General features: G+C 44.0%; 1 protein-coding gene across 4 annotated transcripts in view; it reads right to left on the bottom strand.

The window, feature by feature from the left end:
- The window catches only part of LOC134601104 (high affinity cGMP-specific 3',5'-cyclic phosphodiesterase 9A-like), a 99608-nt gene that overhangs the window by 31105 nt on the left and 47067 nt on the right, over window positions 1-21436 (bottom strand). For all 4 annotated transcript variants that reach the window (XM_063445538.1, XM_063445557.1, XM_063445550.1 and 1 more), the window contains 3 exons: window positions 15858-15962; window positions 15304-15386; window positions 15018-15174 (listed from right to left, as the gene is read on the bottom strand). In XM_063445538.1, coding sequence (XP_063301608.1) covers window positions 15018-15174; window positions 15304-15386; window positions 15858-15962 — 345 coding nt within the window. The remainder of the gene's footprint in view (window positions 1-15017; window positions 15175-15303; window positions 15387-15857; window positions 15963-21436) is intronic.

Here is a 21436-nt window from a genome sequence, read left to right as displayed (position 1 = left end):
CCACCTGCCATCGATGGAAAGCCGAGGACCCCAAAAGGAGACCTCGTGAAGCTAAAGAGATTCAAACGCCAAGCTTCCTCAGGATTATCTGCCCATCCTGAGTTTGTGGTGATATTAATATTGACTATATGATCCGAGTCCACCTACACTGATGTAGTGTGGGACAGGTTTAATACTATGATGAATAAGTAAATGTGCCCTAGCCAAGGTTATTATGTCCATACACATAATACATGACAAGGTACTCTTGACACACCACATTCATGCTTCAGAACAAAAAAAGGAGCACCCCTCTAAAGGGAAGTTTGACACATATATACATATATATTGATGCCATAGGTGTGCCAAGGGGGGTACCAGATGATTCTGCAGTTAAAGAAAAGTTTGAGTCCATTTTCCCAACCGTCACTGCTAATAATAATATTTTGATTTGCATTTATTATATCTATTGCAACCAACAACGTTTTGTCAACTACACTAGAGATGCCCTCCAGGGCTTGGCCGAACAGTTGCAGGCCACATCCCAGATGACCTTCCAGAACAGAATGGCCTTAGACATGATTCTAGCTGAGAAGGGGGGTGTATGTAAAATACTACCTGTCACCATGACTTGTTGTGCCTATATTCCAGATAACACAGGTCCATATGGTAATGTAAGCTTGTCTATTTTATGATGTCCCTCTGAAGAACTAAAAAGACTTTAGGAACCGTTACTTCATAGGGTTTTGTGCCTTTGGGCTAACATGTCTTCTGGAACTAACATATATAGTTTATCTTTTAGTGACTAACATTTTATAGGGGGGACTGTTGTAGAATTATTAAATTACCTATTATTGATTGACCATTATTCATTTTCCTAACAGTATTTAGAATATTAGAAGGAAATGCTTTTCTAGAAGGTTATGAGCAGCACCGGAACAGTCAAGTTCCTGTATTATGAAACATTGTATGCCATAGTTAGATCATGAGAACTGTACTAATAAAATGTCTATTCACTAAAGCTTGAGAAACTAACCTTGAAGCTAAATGGTGCCAAGTACTCAAAATGGCTGGCTGCCAGATCCCCCCTCCCATCGAGCGAGCCTCGTGCTAAACAACAATGGCGCTTGTATCTTATGTCCACTCCCGTGTCAAAGATGACGACATCCCATGATGGGAGGATGCCCAACTAGCCACTTAACACCTAGACCAATTAATAATATTGATGGGAGGGTATTGACTTAACCACTTAACACCTAATCCAATTAATAATGTTTATTTGTTGTTATCTTGATATTCTATGATGATGTAATATTGCTTTTATAAGGGTCTGCGAGCCCGCTTTTTATTCAGATGCCATTACATTTTCTCGAAGTTCTTTTAACCTAAACTCCGTGTGTCAGTGTGAATTTACTTCTGCGTATACGCAATTTAATCATCTCTAATTTGGACAGGAACAGATAGTCATTCAAACTTATTTGTTTGCTTAAAAGAATCTATATCAATACCAACTCCAATACTATGAACTTAAAATTCACAAATGAAATGAGTACAACTAGCATCACGTTCTTGGATCTAAATATATTCTTGGATGAAAATGGGAGTCTCCAAACCAGTAATCACCGAAAGAAAGTAGATTAGAATAGCTTTTTGGATGCTAGAAGTGCTCACCATCAAGGATGGATTCGTAACATTCCAAAAAGCCAATATGTGAGAATTAAGAGGAATTGTAGCAGGACCAAGGAACTAGAGGAAGAATTCCAGAACCGGACCACTAGAATCGTGCAAAAACACTATAACTACCAACATCTGCGAAATATCTGCAATGAGGTCCGAAATATGGATAGAAAAGATCTCATTCTTAAGAAGACTACATTGGAGACTGTAACGGCACCCCCAGGCATAAAAGGGTTAAAGCGCCGTTTAGTAGATCTTCCCTTCCAGAGACACAGGCACAGCTACTGCAGAACACCAAACTCCCGAACTGGATACAAAATAGCACTCCAACTCCCGAACTGGAACCTCACGAATAGCTGCTAGCAGACGAACAGGAAAAGCAGACATTTAGCTTACACTCCTGGCAATCAGTCTCTAACAGCATACAGTAAATCCCCCCAAAGACGAGAGAGCTCCGTGTTGATTGTCAAGCAGTGGTCTCTTTATTGGCACCAAAAGAACAATCTTTTATGATGGTTTCCCTTAGATAGGACCACCCACGGGGTGTTATACACGTACATTACAGAAGACACTCCCAGCAATTACACACAACATCCTCCCCTCTGCCTGTGATATAATTATCACAGACAGTAAAAATACAGTTTTTACACATACCCTGTAACTTTAAAACCATACATCCTGTTAAGACACCTTTTGTCTTAATAAGTAAATCTCCGTTTAGTCCACCTTCCCCTCTCACCGTATCAAGTCTTTGTTCGTATAATGTATATTCCACGAACCATAACCAGGGGAAACGGTAATCTCCCGAACAGGATCCGTGAATGTACTCAGGTTCCCGAACCGAACTCCACGAACTGCCGCTAACAACTGAATAACGATATCCACCAAGCGGCATAAGTTTCCCATAAATAGTCCTTAAGCGTGAATAAGAATCCCCCCAATAACGAGACTGAAGCTCCGTGTTGAGGGTCAAACAAGATCTGAGGACTGGAACACCCAGCCTGCTTTTTATTAGGAAAAGGCACACACAGGACACTCCCAGGGGGAGGATGAAAACAACCAATAATACACAGGGTAACACCCCCACGTCTCCTCCCCTCAGATAACCACATAACACAATTATAACGTACAATATTTTACCCCAGTTCTGGATGTACCCCAAAAACAGGGGGTACACCTTTAAGTCCAGCACCGCTTGCAAGGTCTTGGTTAGGGGAACACTGTCCAAATTCCAGCCCATTCGGTTGTGGGGTTCGGGAGTTATGGATGTTTGAAGTTTTGACCGACTGCACGGATTTTCTAGCCGAAAAGAGTTCCACAAGTTTTGGCCCTGCAGTCGGTCTCCGTTCGCCGGTTAAAACTATACGAAATTCTCATCATCCACAACTATCTCCGAGTTCGCTGGATTCCCCATAGCTGATTACGTGTAACTACCGAATGGCTCGTCGTTCGGTAGTTCCAGCACGACTTTCTGGGCGCATGGAGGTCTCAGCGGTGTTCGCCTGTTTGTGTATCCGTTTTTAGTTCCATGCGTTCACAGGCAAACACCGCTGTTCACACGCAAGATGGCCGCGAACACGTGCAAAAGTCCCGAAATGGCGGCCACCTATATGTTATACATGGAGTTCGTGCGAAATGATGCGAACGGCTGGAAACAGGCTGGAACGGTAAAACATACTTCATAATATATCAAATCAGTCATTTAAACGGATGGCACAAAATAGCCGAATCCACCAAAGAAATGGACAGACGGATGGTTCTGTCACATATCCAATCTCTATAACATATTTGAACTTAGCATACTTTAAACATAAACACTCTAAAAAATCATAACAATCCCTCCCGTGGATAAAAAGATAGATGGAAGTCCTTTATGACCGACCTCAAGCACATTTTCCTGCCCAAAACAGTTCCATAGATTTGGGCTGTGCGGTTCGTCAATTTCCTGCAGAAAAACGACTAAGTCCCATTCGAACGAGCGTTCGAATCTTCGAACAGGACTTAGTCTCTGCAGCTGAAAGTTCAGTATGGGAGAAGGTAAGGGTCAGCGGTGTTCGTGTATTTGCGCATCCGATTTTAGTTCCACAGAATCTTTAGCATACACCGCTGACCGCGTTGGAAAGAACTAAGATGGCCGCCGCCACGTGTTCGACTGTCGAATGGCAGCCACCCAGCGTTCGACAATTAACCTGCACTAACCTCACAGCCTGGGAGGTAAATTGATGGCACACTTCCACTTCTGGGTGGTCTGCCTGTGTGGTACTTGGTTCAGTAAGCCCCATTTACTGAACCAAGTGGGAGAAAGCCAGGAACACAGTGTATTAAAGGTTTAGGGACACCGTCTTAAAGGGGCATTGTTCACCAAAGTCACAATATGTCCCCAGACGGTTCTTAAAGGGCCATACACACCCAATAAAAGTCCATACGTTTTCAGGGGCACAATCTTCCAGGGGCCATAGTCATGAGGAAGGAGGCTGGCAAATAGGCTTCTCCACAATCCAGGGAAGCAGGGCAATTTTCCATTTAAAGGGCCAGTTACAAATAGCAGTTTGTAACAGACAACTAAGGTGGATTATTCAAGAACTTCTGTATATATCGATTCCCCCGTCTTTATATATTTCCCTGTTATAATGTTGGAGTTTGAAGCATTCCAATATACGTGTAGATGTGTATTTATATCTATACATGTGGGTGGTCTGATGTCTCTAAGTATTAAAAAACTGCAAGGTCTAAATCTTTCCCTTCGAAGGCACGAACAGGTCCGTTCGTGCAAATAGCACATTGCAACAGGATGTTCGAATTGTCGAATGTACTTCGACTTTAACCGAAGTGTCGAAGTGGAGGTGATGGTAAGGGTGCAGCAGTGTTTGTGTATTTGCGTAGCCGATTTTAGTTCCACAGATTCTTTAGCATACACCTCTGACCACGTTCGACTAAATTAAAATGGCCACGTGTTCCTTTGTCGAATGGCGGTTACTTTGACGACTTCGACGACTTTGGCACTTCGGCTGCATCCGAAGTGCCATATAAAAAGTGCCAAACCTTCCCCACAGTATTTAAAGGGCCAGAATGAGTGACATACACTCTGGTATGGCCGAATACTGTTTTTAAAGGGCCCAATCTCCCAGGGCCATAGTCCAGAGGCAACAGACGGGCAACCAGGCTCCTCCAATGCAATGTGGCGAGATTGGTCTCGTCACAGAGACAAATTAAGAACCTATTATTGCCAACACCAAATAATTTGCTCAGCCTTAGAGTGGGTAACAGGACTCTTCATCCATGTCCTTTGGACTATTCCACTACCTTGGTTTATAAGATATACTTTTTCTATTCAGAGCCCTCTCCCTTTCCAAACCTGGGAGCCCAGTGTGCAAACTTGGGATTTAAAGATATAGGAACAATCTCCTTTTTTCATTTAATATACATTTACTTTTTAAAGGCAAGTTTGTATTGGAATATTTTTATGTTTTACTTATCTTATGCCTATGATTGTTCTTAGATTGTAATTCGATCAAAATAAAATCTGCATTTTTTAATGTAATTCGTATATGCTCCTCACTTTTGCGCTATCTTAGATTCTGCTAAATACATTACACAAATTGTAGTTTACTTGTATTTGGACAAATTAATTTAGAAGTCAAAATACTATTTGAATGGTGGAGGCATTTGTTGGACCTGGCAGTTTCAGCAGGGTGCTGGCTCCACCACGGTCCAAGAGAAGCAAGGGGGAGAGTACCTGGAGGGGGAGGGGGGCAGGCGAATGGAGGCTGTTTCAGCCTTATCTCTTTCAGTCCCTTCCAGCCCTGAGTCTCATTGCCATGGAGGAGGTAGGAAGCATATTAGTGGTTCACCTGGGGGGTTTCTCTGGGTCAGTGGAAGCATTGGGGGGGTCAAATGAAAGGGGCACCAGTCTGAGTTTTGGGTTCCATATGGGCCAGAGGTGGTTAGGGTGTAGTGGCATTCAGGTAGGGGCGGTTTGTGCTCTGAGAGTGGTAGCAGTCTTGGGGACACACACCTATGTCTGACAGCAGAGGGCATTCATGAAGTAGGGTAGTTTGGCTTTCCTGAAGTGTTAGCCCATTAGGGTCTTCCTCTGGTGGGAGTAAATTGGACTGGGTCAGGGCTCAATGCAGTAGGCATTCCCTTGACCCTTCTGGAAGGTCTCGTTCTCAAGTTCGGTCCACGGGTATAGGAGTTCCCAAGATAAGCACCGCAGGGCTTCAAGTAAGCGAGACAGGAATAGGCATGGCTCAAGAGTTTGGAAGCAGCACTCCCCAGGTCTGTTTCTCCTTGCAGGAGTATTGAGTTTGGCGGATAGTCGAAAAATATCAGGAATCCGGACAAGAATGCAGTCATTTGGGCGGTTCAAGGCTCACATCCTGGAGGATGGAATGAACAAAGGTGAGGGCTCTCTTTTCACCTTCTCATACACCGACAGAGTGACAGGGGCACAATGGGGGTTTGTGACCGGTTTACTTGCAGGACTACAGGCCTTTTTCCAAACCTGGGTGTTAAAGATACATGGGCAGGGTCCCGGGGACTGTATCAGGGGCGTGGGTGCAAGGATCTAAGGAAGTTAGAATGGTAATTCCATGGGTACACTGGGGGTCATGCACACAATGGCAGGTCAAATCGTTTTGGAGTAGGGGCAGAGCAAGGGAGGCGCAAAGTTTATATTGGTGCTGGATGCAGCTTGCCTTACTTTCTTGCAAGATCATTTGAAGTAGAGGATATGGAAGGGTGAGTAATTGGAGATGTTATCTTTGCATTCCTCTGTAGGAGTCGGTAGACCTGAAAGAGGATAGGCTTAAGAAGGAGGAGGAGGGCTAGACAGAGCATACCGAAGATGTTTGGGAACTGGCTCAGAGATTTCTGTAGTCTGGCCAGTGTTATTGTGGAAAAGGTGCTGGATGAATGTTCGTTGCTCTTTCATTATTTGGTGAAGTTTGGGATGCCTATAGGATCTATGGGAACCTGGTCTGGTGGTACTATGATGAACAATTTTAATCCATGCTTGGCGGCTAATCCGGTTATGCAGTGGAATCAAAGGGACATCACACTTTGGTTAAAGCACATGATGGCCCAGAAGGCCTCATCCTTTCAGGGAGAAGCCGTCGCAGGGGCAAGCACTTTCTCACTAGCCTCATGGAAAAAGGGATGCTGCTGGCTGTTTAACAAAAACTAGTGTAAGTGGGGATCCTTGTGCAGATTAAGCATGAGTGCCCGAATACAGGGGAGCCCACAGCCTCTCTAAATGCTTCAAGCGGGGAAAGGCTGGCAGGTTGGTGGAGCAGTTGTGGGAAATGGGGAAGAACATCATTGAACCGAGAAGAGATGCTACTGTGGCTAAGCCGCTATGGTAGGAGGGGGATGCACAGTTTCTCGATCAGGGTTCAGGATACCATTTGTCCCATGTGTCCTTGAAGAACCTTAGGTCAGTGGCCGCCTGTCACATATTCATCCGCTTATAAAAATGTGGTTAACTAAACACCCCAAACAGTGTAAACAAAAAAATAAAGTGCCGTGGTTATAAAAGCATTATCTGCCTGCCTCAGGCAGGCAGATAATGCTTTTATAACCACGGCACTTTATTTTTTTGTTTAGGCAGGCAGATAATGCTTTTATAACCACGGCACTTTATTTTTTTGTTTACACTGTTTGGGGTGTTTAGTTAGGGAAGTAGGGGTTGGAGCCTGTATGGAGTGATTTATAGGGAACGTGCTACCAGTAATCCTGGCTGTATTTTCACTGATGACTGTTTGTTAAGTTAGACAGTGCGAGACCACTGACACTCTGGTCGTTATCTGGGAATGCAGTTTAACCAGAACTGGGCTGGATGGGGTTGCTATACGGGCTGTACTCTCACTATCTAGGAGCCCTTTGTATTAACTCATCAGTATATATCCACTAGCTATACTGATCTAGATCCAGGTGTCTGAGGGTTCTCTCTAGCAGTAGCTACATACTTTCCTCTTGTAGCAAGAGAGAGTTCGCATTTGCAATCAAGTAATCAGTATGAGTCACTAGGCAACATTGATTATAACAGGATCCTCTAGCATAGCCATATTGTGGCTCATATGTCTCTCTAATTCTTGATTGGCATATTGACTCTGAGGATTGATCTGTATGAATAGTCAATGCTTGAGTGTCCCTTTAGCTCTAGCTTGATTACTATTCCTGTCCACCTAGCATTGGGAGTATGAGCAATTGCACCTACTAGTTGACATTAGTTACTATGCAACACTGTTCCAAGCAGTATCCCCCGGTATAGCCATTATAAGAGGCTTGTCTGTCTCTACATCATTTTTGGTAATCTTGTACTGATGATTGATCTGCGTATACTAGTTAGTGTGATTCATAAATATTGGGGGTATGTTTAACTGCACCTAGTATGAAATATGAGCTACTATGTAACACTGTTCTAAGCAGTATCCTTACAGCCACCATTGAGGCTTGATTGTCTCTATACCTTTAACTGGGATTGTGTACTGAGGATTAACCTGTATATACCAGTCAGTGTGAGTTATTAGTATGCTCCATTTCTAAACCTTACTAGGATTTAAGTGCCTCTTTAAATAACTGTAGGCACTATCACTACTGCCAGCCCTCTATTGAGAGGTACTAGAGTCTCTCTCCTTTATATTTTCATTCGGCAGAATGAATTTCTATAACAGCTATATACTCCAACGCATACTCCTCCTATAGCTCCCTGAGCTCCTTAGATCTCCCTTCCAGAGTGGGTTATTTATTTGTTATTATTATTATTTCGTTCATTATCTCTTTTTTGTGTTCATGACTTTGTATACCGATTAAATGATATTTTTAACAGACAACTGAGGTCTATATCTCACCTAGTGTTTCCTGGACCTTTGGTTCTAGGTTTACACTTCCTTCTTTCTTTTTTCTATACAGTATTAGGGTTATCCCCTACTGAGATATGATCTCGACACACTGAATCTATCCCCGTCAGGGGGTGTTTTCTTTCTTTCGAGGATATTTATATCGGCAGACATTTTGTGCTAATATAGAAATGAAAAGTGTATATTGCCAGAGTCACTCAGAACAGAGCGGACTCCATTTTGGATCTTCAGGCTAACAAAGACACACTAGCCACTAGCCTGAGCTAAGGAATGCATTATATAAACAAGCCAAGTGATAAGCAATGAAGCAGGGGGATGGAATGCTCTGTTTAAATGTTAATAGAATAGAAATAATTTTAAACACAGACACTAGTGACAGAGAAGACTAAGTAATTCATTTTAATTTCTAAATTTTACAAGGTCCCATTGTAAGTAAGGGGTGAAATTGAGTTTAGAACTGTCAATTTTAGAAATTACGATTAAAGTCGTTGCCACAAAGACTGAGGCAAACGCTTTGAACTGACAGCAAATTTAAGTTATGGTAGTCATTTTAGATAAGCCAAATGACGTCAAAATCGTCATCAGGAAAAGTTAACTCTTTCCTGGATAGGAAGGTTTAATTAGGCAATTGCGCCCTCTATGGACGATAAATCTAAATTGCAATCTGCAGGTTGACACCTTCAGTATCCTATTGGTTCTGCCAACTAATGACGTACAGAGAATCTTTCCCTTTAAAAAGTTAGGACAAAGGGAAGAGAGAGGTTAGTTTGGGCTTTCAGATTCGGAAATTCAGAGAGATCCAGGAAAGATATTCTGGACACACTAACACTCAACTCTCAAACTCTCTTGGACACAACTCAAGAAACACTCCTTGACACTTAGAATTTTACTATTAGTTTCTAACCAACATCACTTTTCTCTATTACTTACACACCTCCATACAACCAAGCATACTCGCATTCAAGTTCCTGGGACTACCTACTCATCTGATGAGAACATAACTGGTAATTATGCTGGTTTTATTTAATTAATCTAAATTAATTAAAATCTAATAGCATGATATATGACTGGATAAATCACGGTCAGATTTCAATATTTAGAAATCTTAGTTAACTAAAGAATATATAGTTATTGTTACAAACTGCTATTTGTAACTGGCCCTTTAAATGATAAATTGCCCTGCTTCCCTGGATTGTGGAGAAGCCTATTTGCCAGCCTCCTTCCTCATGACTATGGCCCCTGGGAGATTGTGCCCCTGAAAACGTATGGACTTTTATTGGGTGTGTCGTTCGAACAAGGTCAGCGGTAGCCAAATCCATGGAACTGAAATCGGCTACACATTTCCGCCAACACCGCTGACCCTTACCTTCTCCCATACTGAACTTTCAGCTGCAGAGACTAAGTCCCGTTCGAAGGTTGTTTTTCTGCATGAAATTGACCGACCGCACAGCCCAAATCTATGGAACTGTTTTGGGCAGGAAAATGTGCTTGCGGTCGGTCATAAAGGACTTCCGTCTATCTTTTTTATCCACTGGATGGATTTGTCTGATTTTTGAGAGCGTTTATGTTTAAAGTGTGCTGATTAATAATATGTAATTTTTAGATTGGATGTATGGTTTTAAAGTTACAGTGTATGTATAAAAACTGTATTTTTACTGTCTGTGATAATTATGTTAATCCCTTGTGTAACATAATTATATCATAGGCAGAGGGGAGGATTTTGTGTGTAATTGCTGGGAGTGTTTTCGGTAATGTACGTGTATGATTGGTTGTTTTGTAACACCCTTCAGGAAAACCTGCATAAAAGAAGGTTCTTTTGGTGCCAATAAACAGAATGACTTGACCCTCTAACTTGCAGCCTTGACTCATGTTTGTAGGGGACAGCTATAATCACTACAGGGATTGCTATGCTCTTCATACTCCCTTTGCTACTGAGCTCTTGTAAGAGCTCTTGTTCCTGATCCTGCTTCGCTCTACAGAAGGAAGAGGTTCACCTACTGGAACCTGGAGCCTGGTCGTAGGTCCAGGGCGCAGAGCAGACGGCGAGATACCAGCCCAGCAGCGGTGGTTCGTGGAGTCTGCAGTACTTATGGTGGCTACGCAGTAGTTATGGTGTCTACGGTGCTGATGGTCCTTTGGTGAGCGCTAGGAGCATCCTTTCTACGGTCCAACTTCCAGCCAGCCTGGAGGCAACCGTAACAGTTATAAACATTCCATTCTGCAGGTGGAATTAAGAATAATTATATATTAATGTGATATTATCACGTGTTAGCATACCGCTGTTTTTATCCAGGTGTATTGATTTGCTCTAAAAGAAGAGAAGATATCTTTTTAGGCAAATTACAATTCGGCTTTTGTAAAAATCTAGTAGATTATTTTATTCTTATTGGATGGTTCCAGTAAATGATTAATGAGCTGGTTTGAATGTTATTTTAATTGAAAATTACATGATAATAGGATATTATGCCTAGGAGGATCTAGCCAGCATTGAAAGGGTTACTCAGTTGATCTAACTGTTGGCGAAGGTTTTACGACTATTCGCTGGGCTGTGTGAAGTTTTGCTTTCTGTGTCTGTGAAGTACCCCATAAATATTGTAAGTCTTGACAGTTGATGCTGTTAGCCATTGGAATGTGTTTTAACATTGCCATTGTATTGCATACTTATGTTATACTAAAATATTCACTGATTGTTATCATGCATGCTGCCTAATATTATTATTATTTTATTTGTCACAATAAATTATATCTATTATTATAACAAATTGTGATTTTATTTGTATGGAATACATTTCACTTACATGATAACGATCTCTAAGATCTAAGAGAATTGAAATAGTGGGCAATTCTCAACTGTATAATATTATCATCCCATAAATATCCCCACAAGCTGTACTAAACTCAATTATCTCCAGGTACAGAAAACATAAATTTTTCAATATATTAAAAGTACCCCCAAAACACAAACCCCAATATAGTCATATCCCCCGATAGCCCCGATCTGAGGGACTAAGATATTCAAAAATCACCCAGGGGTTCGGGATTTCCATGGAAGTCCCAGTTTGACCGACCGCACACGAGGCTCCTGCCCAAAGGAATTCCATGAAATCAGGCTGTGCGGTCGGTCTCTTTCAGGAGTATCAAATACAATAAAAAGTACCGAACGTAATGGTTCGGGAGTGTGGCGAAAGTAACCTCGCCACTGGGTTTTTAGAGAGGCCTGCTTGCCAGCCTCCTGCCCTGTGACTAGGGCCCCGGGGGTGTATTGCCTTTTAAAAACACTATTTGTGCATATTGGGACTTAGCACAATGCCCCTTTCAAACATGTGGTGGCGGCGGACAATGTGTTAACCCAGATAGCTATGCCATGGAGCCCATTCGTGTAGTTAAAGACTTCGGCTCCATGGCAAGTGAACTGTGTGAGTAGGAACTGCGCGCTATTCAGAAGTTTTGTGCGCTCAGATCCCAGCTATCTGGGGATAGGTGAAATGTCTGTGTGTTATGTGTAAAAGGTGAATTTATGTATTTTAAAGTGTTTTACTGTCTTTGTGTCCCCATGTGCTCAATGGAGTCTGTCTCTGTGCTTGGAAAAGCAGTACGTACAGTTCACTATAGCGTTTCGGGCAGTGCTGTTTGCCCAGTGGATTACCTTGCGGGGTATCTCTCGGTGTGCCCGGCAGGGGGAGTTCCTGGCTAGTACACGTGGATGGTATGTCTCTTGCTAGGTTTCAGTTTTCTATGGTTGTTACGGAAAGGTTTTTCGACAGTGAATCTTCTGCATAAGGACTTCAAAGACGCACTCTTCCAGGACTGGGGCCACAACAGAAACGATGCACCAAGTCTGGGAGAGAGGATTGTTAAGCATATAGGGCTCTGGGAATTCAATAGATTCTGGACGTTTGGGGTCCGGTGTGTGCAGGTTTTCTCTTCCTTTCGTTATAAGGGCGAAATACGTGGCCTGAATCATTGACCACTCTTTTGTGTACTGGTCCGAAAGCAGAGCCGCTATGGGCTATGGGGCTATGTTAGGCTATGGGGTTTGCAGCTGGGCTTTCCTATGGAGCATTTGCAGGTGTAGTGGTTTGGAGTCCGGGGTATGCTGTGGGAAGGGGTTTTGCCTATGGTTATGCATTATGTAACGGATCACCTGGCACCCTGACTGGGTACCTCCATGGAAGGATGCTCCTAGCGCTTCCTGAGGGCTCCAAGCACTGCAGCTGACACCATAACCACCGTGGACTGCTTCAGAGAGCAAGACAGGAACAAGCTCTTACAAGAGCTTAGCAGTGATTTAGCAAGAGAGTATGACTAGCATAGCAATCCCTTGTAGCAGATTCCCCCAGTAAGTAGAACTGAAGCTTTAATCCAACACTCAGCTTTTGTGCACATTTTACACACATTGTACCGCCCACAAGGTTTTTCAGAACAACCAATCAATACGTACAATACACTCAGACACTCCCAGCAATTACACAAAAAATCTAAAATTACTGAACACAATGGGCTAACGTAATTATCACAGGCAGGAAAATACACAATTTTACACAATATTCATAACTTTGAGGGGGAGGGGGGAGGACAAAATGATAACTACAAGAAGAATAGATTAACAGGTTATGTACCAAAGTTTTAGAATTACCTTTTATTTCAAGGAATACACCAATTATGGTGTTTTCCGGTTTTGAATTTTATTATTTCTATAACAATGGAAAAACACTGACGGACTGCGGCCTCAGGAAAATAACACAGAAAATAATGGCGGGGCTTCCGAACATCAAATGTATGCCTAACAAAATCATTATCTTCTTTCTGTATCACTGAAATACCATTGTATCTCTTGAAGCTAGGCTTTTGCACAAGCCCCAATACTGTTTACAAGCTGTATTGTCTGTCACTGCAAAAATAAAGAATTATAAAAAAAAGTTAGTTGGAAGTCCCTTTTTGACCAACTGCAAGCATGGATTGGGTGTGCTAAGCCAATTATCTCCAGCATGCAGAAAATATCTCTATTCACAACAACAGCAAAAATACACAAAAATATATCATTCCTATCATACTGAACAGAACACCCGCATTCAACCTGTCCCCAGATAGCTTGGATCTGAGCGCTCAATATATCCGAACAGCGCTCAGATCCCACGAACACAGTCAAATCACCATGGGTTTAAGTTTAGCAAGGGCTGAAATAGAGCTTGAGGAGGGACAAAGCAGCCAGTTCCAATTAAAGGGCCAGAACTGTCTTTTAAACACCAATACAAGTCCATAAGCCCCAATACTGGTTTTAAAGTGCCCAATCTCCCAGGGCCATTGTCCCAAGGCATGAGGCTGGTAATCAGTCACCTCCTAAAACTAGTGGTGGGGTCCCTTTCGCCACACATTCCATTTGCTGGGACAGCCTGCCTGACATCATGGTGATTCATGCTGGGTAAAAGAAAATGGGATGGGTTCCAACGAGGGAATTGGTATGGGTGATGTAGAAGGATGTGCTGAGTATTGTGGAACTGGCCCCTAGGATAAAACTGGTCTAGTCCAAGATGGTATCTAGGTGGCGGTGGAGGCTTGTGAAGGATATCCGCGCAATGGAGTGCAGCAGGGGGAAAGTGAATATGTTAATGGCAATTATCACTTGAAAATTGAAGGGTGTTGTGATGAGGCATCGCCCCGTGGAATGCAAGTGAAGTTGCCGCAGTTGGGGTCCATTTATCAGACTTTAGATTGGATTTTGTTTTCATGTAATTACAAGAAGGGAACAAATAGGTCAGGTAATTTTGGGTGGAAATGCCCAAGCGTAGTAAGTGGTCATCTGCTATGGCATTGGCGGTAGCTTGCTCCTGGGGATGGTTTATGGCCTCACAATGAGGATGTGGTGATAGACGAATGAAGGCTTGGTGAGAGGTTTTGAGCCGCAAAAGGGGCTCTTAGCCTAAATGGGGGGCTGGGCAGACGGTTCTGTCCCATCAGTTGGATTGGAGCCAGCTGATGCTGGAAAGGTTAATAATGGTTAATTATGTTAATTACGGTCTGAAAGTTAGTTAGGGTTATGTTAACCCTGTGTTACATTGCCTAATGCTGTTATAAGGTTCAATATATATTTAATGTCAATTGGAGGCAATGACTGATTTAATAAATAAAAATGGCTGTGGCCTTTTCTACACACTATATCTGTGTTATGCAATTTGATTTATAGTAGACACAGCCTGGGAATCGAGGCTACGACGGTAATTTTCTTTACATACTGACATTTTTGTTCCTGTTGTACGTATTTTACTCTACGTTCTGAATGTCCACTGAGGTCTTTTCCAATACAGTGCATTTACTGACTTAGCCAAGGTTTTCCTGTGCGTAACTTGGAAAAGGAGTTTGTATTTTTTCGTAGTTTAACGTTTATGTTTGTTTAATAGGATAGAATAGATACTGAAACATGCATTTTCTGTTGGCCAGAACACATTTTAGATCACTAATTCCTATAAGAATACATCCGTATTTCTGCTTTTCTGGTGTCACCTTTAATATCTGCTGGACGTCTTCTGTGTCAGCATGGAGTAAGATATTGGACTGCGGTTGGCTCAGGATCTGCGATGTGACGGCCCAGTGATGGTTTTCAAGTGGTGATTTATTCTGGAATCGAGAAGCCAGTTCTGTGCAAGCATTAACCTGATATCTGAAGATAAATTGCTAATTAAAGTCGTGATAATAACTCCTATATCGAGTCGTGATAGTGATAAACACTCCTATATTGAGTCGTGATAATAACTCCTATATCGTGGTGTGATGACCAGACTCTACTCACGCGTTGTTGAGACCAGGGTGATCCAAGTCATGGCACAGCGAGGCCACCATAAGACTTACAGTATCGGCAGCAGTTAGGCAGCCCTGAAATAAAATAAGAGAGAGATCAGAAGGGACAGACAACATGGAGGATGACTGACAGACAGATACCACCAAGAAGAAGAGAACCCGAAACAGACCATAATGAGACAGTGTCTGTGAGAGACAGTGAGGGAGTATGTGTGACAAAGACAGTGAAGGAGTGTGTGTGTGTGTGTGAGAGAGAGACAGTTAGGGAGTGTGTGAGACACAGTGAGTGTGTGTGTGAGAGAGACAGTGAGAGAGTGTGTGTGTGTGGGAGAGACAGTGAGGGAGTATGTATGACAAAGACAGTGAAGGAGTGTGTGTGTGTGTGTGAGAGAGAGACAGTTAGGGAGTGTGTGAGACACAGTGAGTGTGTGTGTGAGAGAGACAGTGAGAGAGTGTGTGTGTGTGGGAGAGACAGTGAGGGAGTGATAGAGACAGAGTAGCGCTTTACAGTCGGTGGACGAGCAAACATGTAGTTGTGTGACGTACCTGCAGCTCACATGCCCATATCACGCAGTACATCATCTGAGTAACACAGAATCCGTGCCGGAAGTTGTGGAAGGGATTGTCTCTGTAATTATTCTGTACACAGCGCTGGGGGGGGGGAAGTGACAATGTGATCAGTGGATGTTTAGTCTGTAGAAACACTTAAAGGAGCACTCTAAGCATGAAAATAATTCTCTCAAATAAGTGGTTTTGGTGTATAGGTCATGCCCCAGCAGTCTCACTGCTCAACTGTCATTTATTATTATATTATTTATATAGCACCAACAAATTCCGTAGCGCTTTACAGTGGGTGGACGAGCAAACATGTAGTTGTAACCAGACAACCAGGGAGTTAGGGTCAAGGCTGGGCTTCTTTAGAATTGGGGTTACAGTTGCATGTTTGAAGGGCGATGGAAATATGCCAGAGGAGAGAGAGATTGAGAATTTTAGTGAGAGGTGGAGAAAGAGAAGAAGACAGAGTACGGATGAGATGTGAGGGAATTGGATCTAGGGAGCAGGTGGTGGGGTGGGAGGACTGGAGTAGAGCAGAAACCTTTTCCACTGTAGCGGGTGCGAATGAACATAGAATAGCAGAGAAAGTGAGGTTAGGGGAAGTATTGTAAGGGGAAGAAGAAAGATGAGAGATCTCTTTCCTGATTTTAGAGATCTTGTCAGTGAAGTGAGTTGCAAAGTCTGAGGCGGTCAAGTTAGTAGGTGGAGGAGGAACAATAGGGCGAAGGAGAGAGTTAAATGTGTGAAAGAGTCGTTTGGGTTTGTAGTGAAACCGACCTCGCCACTGGGCATTGGAGAAGACTGATTGCCAGCCTCCTGCCATGCGACTATGGCCCCTGGGATGTATTGCCCTTTAAAGACATTATTTGGGCTTATTAGATTTTGAAACACTTTTTCTGCCCCTTTGAATACATGAGAAGGTGTGCCCCTCCCCCGTTTCCTGTCTATTGTTCTCCAGCAGGGCGTTGTCCCAGGGACACTGCCAGACCAGTTGGAACTTGTTGCTATGTTTTAACCCCATGGCGATTTGACTGTGTTTGTGGTATTTGAGTGCTGTTCGGATCTAGTGAGCGCTCAGATCCAAGCTATCTGGGGATAGGTTGAATGTGGGGGTTCTGTTAAGTATAATATGAATTATGTATTTTTATGTGTTTTTACTGTTGTTGTGAATAGAGCTATTTTCTGTATGCTGGAGGTAATTGGCTTACCACACCCAAGCCATGCTTGCAGACGGTCACAAAGGGACTTTCAACTAACTTTTGACCCACTGGACCAATTTGTATGATTTTGACGTATGTTTGTATTTGGAGTATGCTGATTCTGAAAATGTAATGAATGTATACTTTTAGAGTTATGAATATTGTGTAAAACTGTGTATTTTCCTGCCTGTGATAATTATGTTAGACCATTGTGTTCAGTAATTATATCACAGGCAGAGGGGAGGATTTTGTGTGGGAGTGTCTCAGTGTATTGTACGTATTGATTGGTTGTTCTGCAAAACCCTGTGGGCAGTACTATGTTTGTACAATGTGAATAAAAGAGGCTGTATGTGCCAGTACAGTCAGTTCTACTTCACCCTCAATTTGGAGTGCCGTCTCTTATTGGGGAAATCTGCTACAAGGGATTGTCATACTCCCTTGCTAAATCACTACTAAGCTCTTGTAAGAGCTTGTTCCTGTCCTGCTCTCTGAAGGAGTCCACGGTGGTTATGGTGTCGGCTGGAGTGCTTGGAGCCCTCAGGAAGCGCTAGGAGCATCCTTCAACGGAGGTACCCAGTCGGGGTGCCCGTCGATCTGTTACAGGGTTCGCGGGAGAGTGTGGTTATGAGGGTATTGCCGTAATTTACTTTTGCAGAGGAAAGAGCCAAGCTGTATGAGCGCAGCATAAATTTATAGTGAATAAAGTCAAACGTACAGTGAGACTTTCTCCAACAGCGTTCAGCAGTTCTGGAGCATTTTTGGAGGTATCGAGTCAGCTTGGTGTGCCAGGGTTGTTGTTGGAGGCGCCTGCTGCATTTAAATGTAGGAGGTGCCATGATATCTAGTTGAGAGGAGTTAAATCACATTTAGGAGTTAACTCACTTTTTTTTAGGAGTTAACTCCCTGCATGTGACTTACACAGCCTTCCTAAACCCTTCCTGTAAAGAGAGATTTAAGGTTTACACTTCTGTGGCGGACCGCCTGGCGCCCCGACTGGGTACCTCCGCCAATCAGGCTTCCTAGTGCTCACTGAGTATCATAAGCACTGCACTGGACACCATAACCACTGTAGCTGCAGCAGGTTGACGGTGTGACGAAAGCACCTTCGTCACTGGTGTTTGGAGGGGCCTGCTTTCTAGCCTCTTACCCCAGGACTATGGACCATATGTTAAAATGGGTCTTAGGGCTATGGAAAGGGTTGTTCATGCCTTTCCCCTGCTATGGTTCAGTATTTGGGGTTGCTGAACAAACTGTCAAACAGCTGGACCACCCACCAGTGGAGTGTGTCCCTCATTTACCTCCCAGGAGCTGTGGTTAACCGCAGCTAATTGCCGAACGGCTGAGTGGTCGCCGTTCATATGGTCGAACACGTGGTGGCAGCCATCTTGTTTAGTCGAGCGCTGTAACGGACTGTTTTGCTCACCAGAGGTTAAAAACCATTTAGGCTATATTCCCCTTTCCAGATGCACCGACAGCTACTGTAAGCACCAATCTCCCGAACTGGAAACACACGAACCCGGGAAACAGCCGAACAGGAAAATCATGCGAAAGGGTTACACTCCTGGCAGTCAGCATACAATCCAATTCCCCCAATAACGAGACGACACTTCGTTTTGAGGGTTAAGCAGAATCTGACTGTACTGGCACATACAGCCTCTTTTATTCCCAATCCACAAACATAGTACTGCCCACAGGGTTTTACAGAACAACCAATCAATCCGTACAATACACACAGACACTCCCACACAAATCCTCCCCTCTGCCTGTGATATGATTACTGAACACAATGGGTGATATAATTATCACAGGCAGAGGAATACAGTTTTTCCACATTATTCATAACTTTGAAAGTATGCATCACATTCACATAAAACTTACATTTCCCGAATCAGCATACTCCAAATACAAACATATGTCAAAATCATCCACAGGCTTCTCCAGTGCACAGTGGCGAGGTTGGTTCCGCCACAAACGCGTTCAGTGGTGTTTGGTCGTCGAGTTCATGGAACTCAAATCGGACACGCGACGGCACGAACACCGCTGAACTTTACCTTCTCCAGAACTTCGACGGGAGTCGAACGGCGTTCAACAATTCGAACGACACTTTGACTTTGGGTATTTGCACGAACGGCCCCATTTGTGCATTCGAACGGAACTTAACTATTGGAAACAGCCAAAATCTGTGGAACTATTTTGGGTAGGAAAGCCATTCTTGCGGTCGGTCAAAAGAGACTTACATAAACACTTGAAACCCATGGTGATTCGACTATGTACTTGGGATCTGAGCGCTATTCGGATATATTGAGCGCTCAGATCCAAGCTATCTGGGGACATGTCAAATGTGGGGATTCAGTTCTGTTGAATATAAGTTTTGTATTTTAATGTGTTTTGTTGCAGTTGTAACTTGGAAATATTTTCTGTACCTGGAGATAATTAAGTTTACTACGGTCACTTAAGCCAATTATCTCCAGGATAGAAGGGAGGGATTTTACTGTGTATGTGGGAGTGTTACTGTGTTAATTATTGTTCCCATTGGTTTGTGTCCCTTTTGTCCCTGTGTTCCATCAGGTCCAGGGGGTGTGCCTCTGGCCTGAGAATGTGTATAAAAGAAATGCCTTTGTGCTCAATAAACAGATCATCTTGTACCTTCATGAAGTTTCAGCTCATGTTTGGGGGTTGGAGAACTACACTCTGGGGATTGCTATAATCAGTATACTCCCCAGAGTATAATCACTAAGCTCTGGTAAGAGCTCGTTCCTGCTCTCTGGATTTTAGAGAGGTCTACCTACTGGAAGCTGAACCCTGGTCTTGGGTCCAGGGTGGGTGGAGACGGCGAGACCCCAACCATGCTGTGGTGGTTCATGTGATCTGCGGTGGTTATGGTGTCTGGTGGAGTGCTTGCAGCCTTTGGGAAGCACTAGGAGCATCCGTCAACTGAAGGTTCCCAGTCGGGGTGCCAGGCATTCCATTACAGTGGTGGCAGCGTCCTAGTGCGAGGAGAAGCAGCTCGGAGACACCGGTAATGTGTGAGTCATATTGAGGGCAGCGCTAGTATTCGTACAGCGCCCCTGTTTACAGCAGCATGGAGCAAGTGAGCCCCTATCCAGCAAACTCATACGAGGAGGAGTTTTACTGGAGGGTGCAGAACCCTTTGGACAGACAGGATGGACCGATATCGGAGGCGGCCATGTTGGACTACAGAGAGGAGGCCAGAAAGAAGCTGTGGGACGTAGCACTGGAGAGCGTCCAGCGTTGGCAAGATAAACTTCTTCCCAGCAGGCAGCAGCGACTACAGGCCCCTAGTGGCAATGAGGATGCCTCTTTTGGGTGAGCAGCAACAGGGGGAGTGGGTAAAGAAATTAGAGATACTAGTGTGGAGGCAACTGTACCTCGGTGACAAGTACCAGGCGCTACAGTGGTACGCTGTCCAGCGTGTTCCCAAGATGGCCAATTACGAAAACTCAGAGGGCAAGGATTACAATGGCCCTGGCCTGTTCTGGGAAACATTTAATAACCCAGACTTCGGGAGTACTACAGAGTCCCACTTCTGGGACATCCATGACTATCATGAAGCCATGCTGGATCTCCCTAATGCGGTTGACCTAGAACCTGACCTGTTCCATCTGGTCACCCGGGAATGGGATCTGGAGCAGGACTACCAATACTTCATAAGCTCAATTCGGCCTCAATCCACCCGACTGTACAGCTTGGAAGACCTGGCTGAGTTACCCCATGCTCCCCTACCAGCATCACAGGTGCTTTCGGCACACATCTTCGGATTGTTGGTTTCTCGTCCCTGCAGCAACCAGCATCACTGGGAGTGGAAATAGTCGCTCCCACTACCCAGCACCAGCCAATTTCCAACCAGGCTCTGGGGTTAGTGGATGGGACTACCAAACCCGCTGACCCCCTTGCAGCAAAAGAGCTGGCATCAGGGCAGAGCGCTGCTGGCCTCTGCACTCCCCTATCCCTTTGCACAGGGCCTGACTACCTGCAGGCCCCCCAAGCTGAAGTGCTGGCAACCGGGCAGAGCGCAGTTAGCCTCTGCCTTCACCTTGTCCTTAATCCAGGAACTACCAACTTTCCCCACTACGCAGCTGACGACAGGAGTCAACAGGTCCAGTCATTGCTTTTTGTGGGTGGGCTATTCGACTAACTCAGGTACTGACCAACATAAGGTCAGGTACCTGGTTACTCTCCCTCGTAAAGGGAAGATGTGTGAAGAAAGCACCTTCGTCACTGGTGTTTGGAGGGGCCTGCTTGCCAGCCTCTTACCCCAGGACAATGGCCCATATGTTAACATGGGTCTTAGGGCTATGGAAAGGCTTGTTCGTGCCTTTACCCTGCTATGGTTCGGTATTTGGGGTTGCC

This window comes from Pelobates fuscus, chromosome 1, assembly GCF_036172605.1.
Source record: "Pelobates fuscus isolate aPelFus1 chromosome 1, aPelFus1.pri, whole genome shotgun sequence".
NCBI classification, from domain to species: Eukaryota; Metazoa; Chordata; class Amphibia; order Anura; family Pelobatidae; genus Pelobates; species Pelobates fuscus.
The sequence above is the reverse complement of the archived record's forward strand: the minus strand, read 5'-3'. Positions and strand labels throughout refer to the sequence as shown.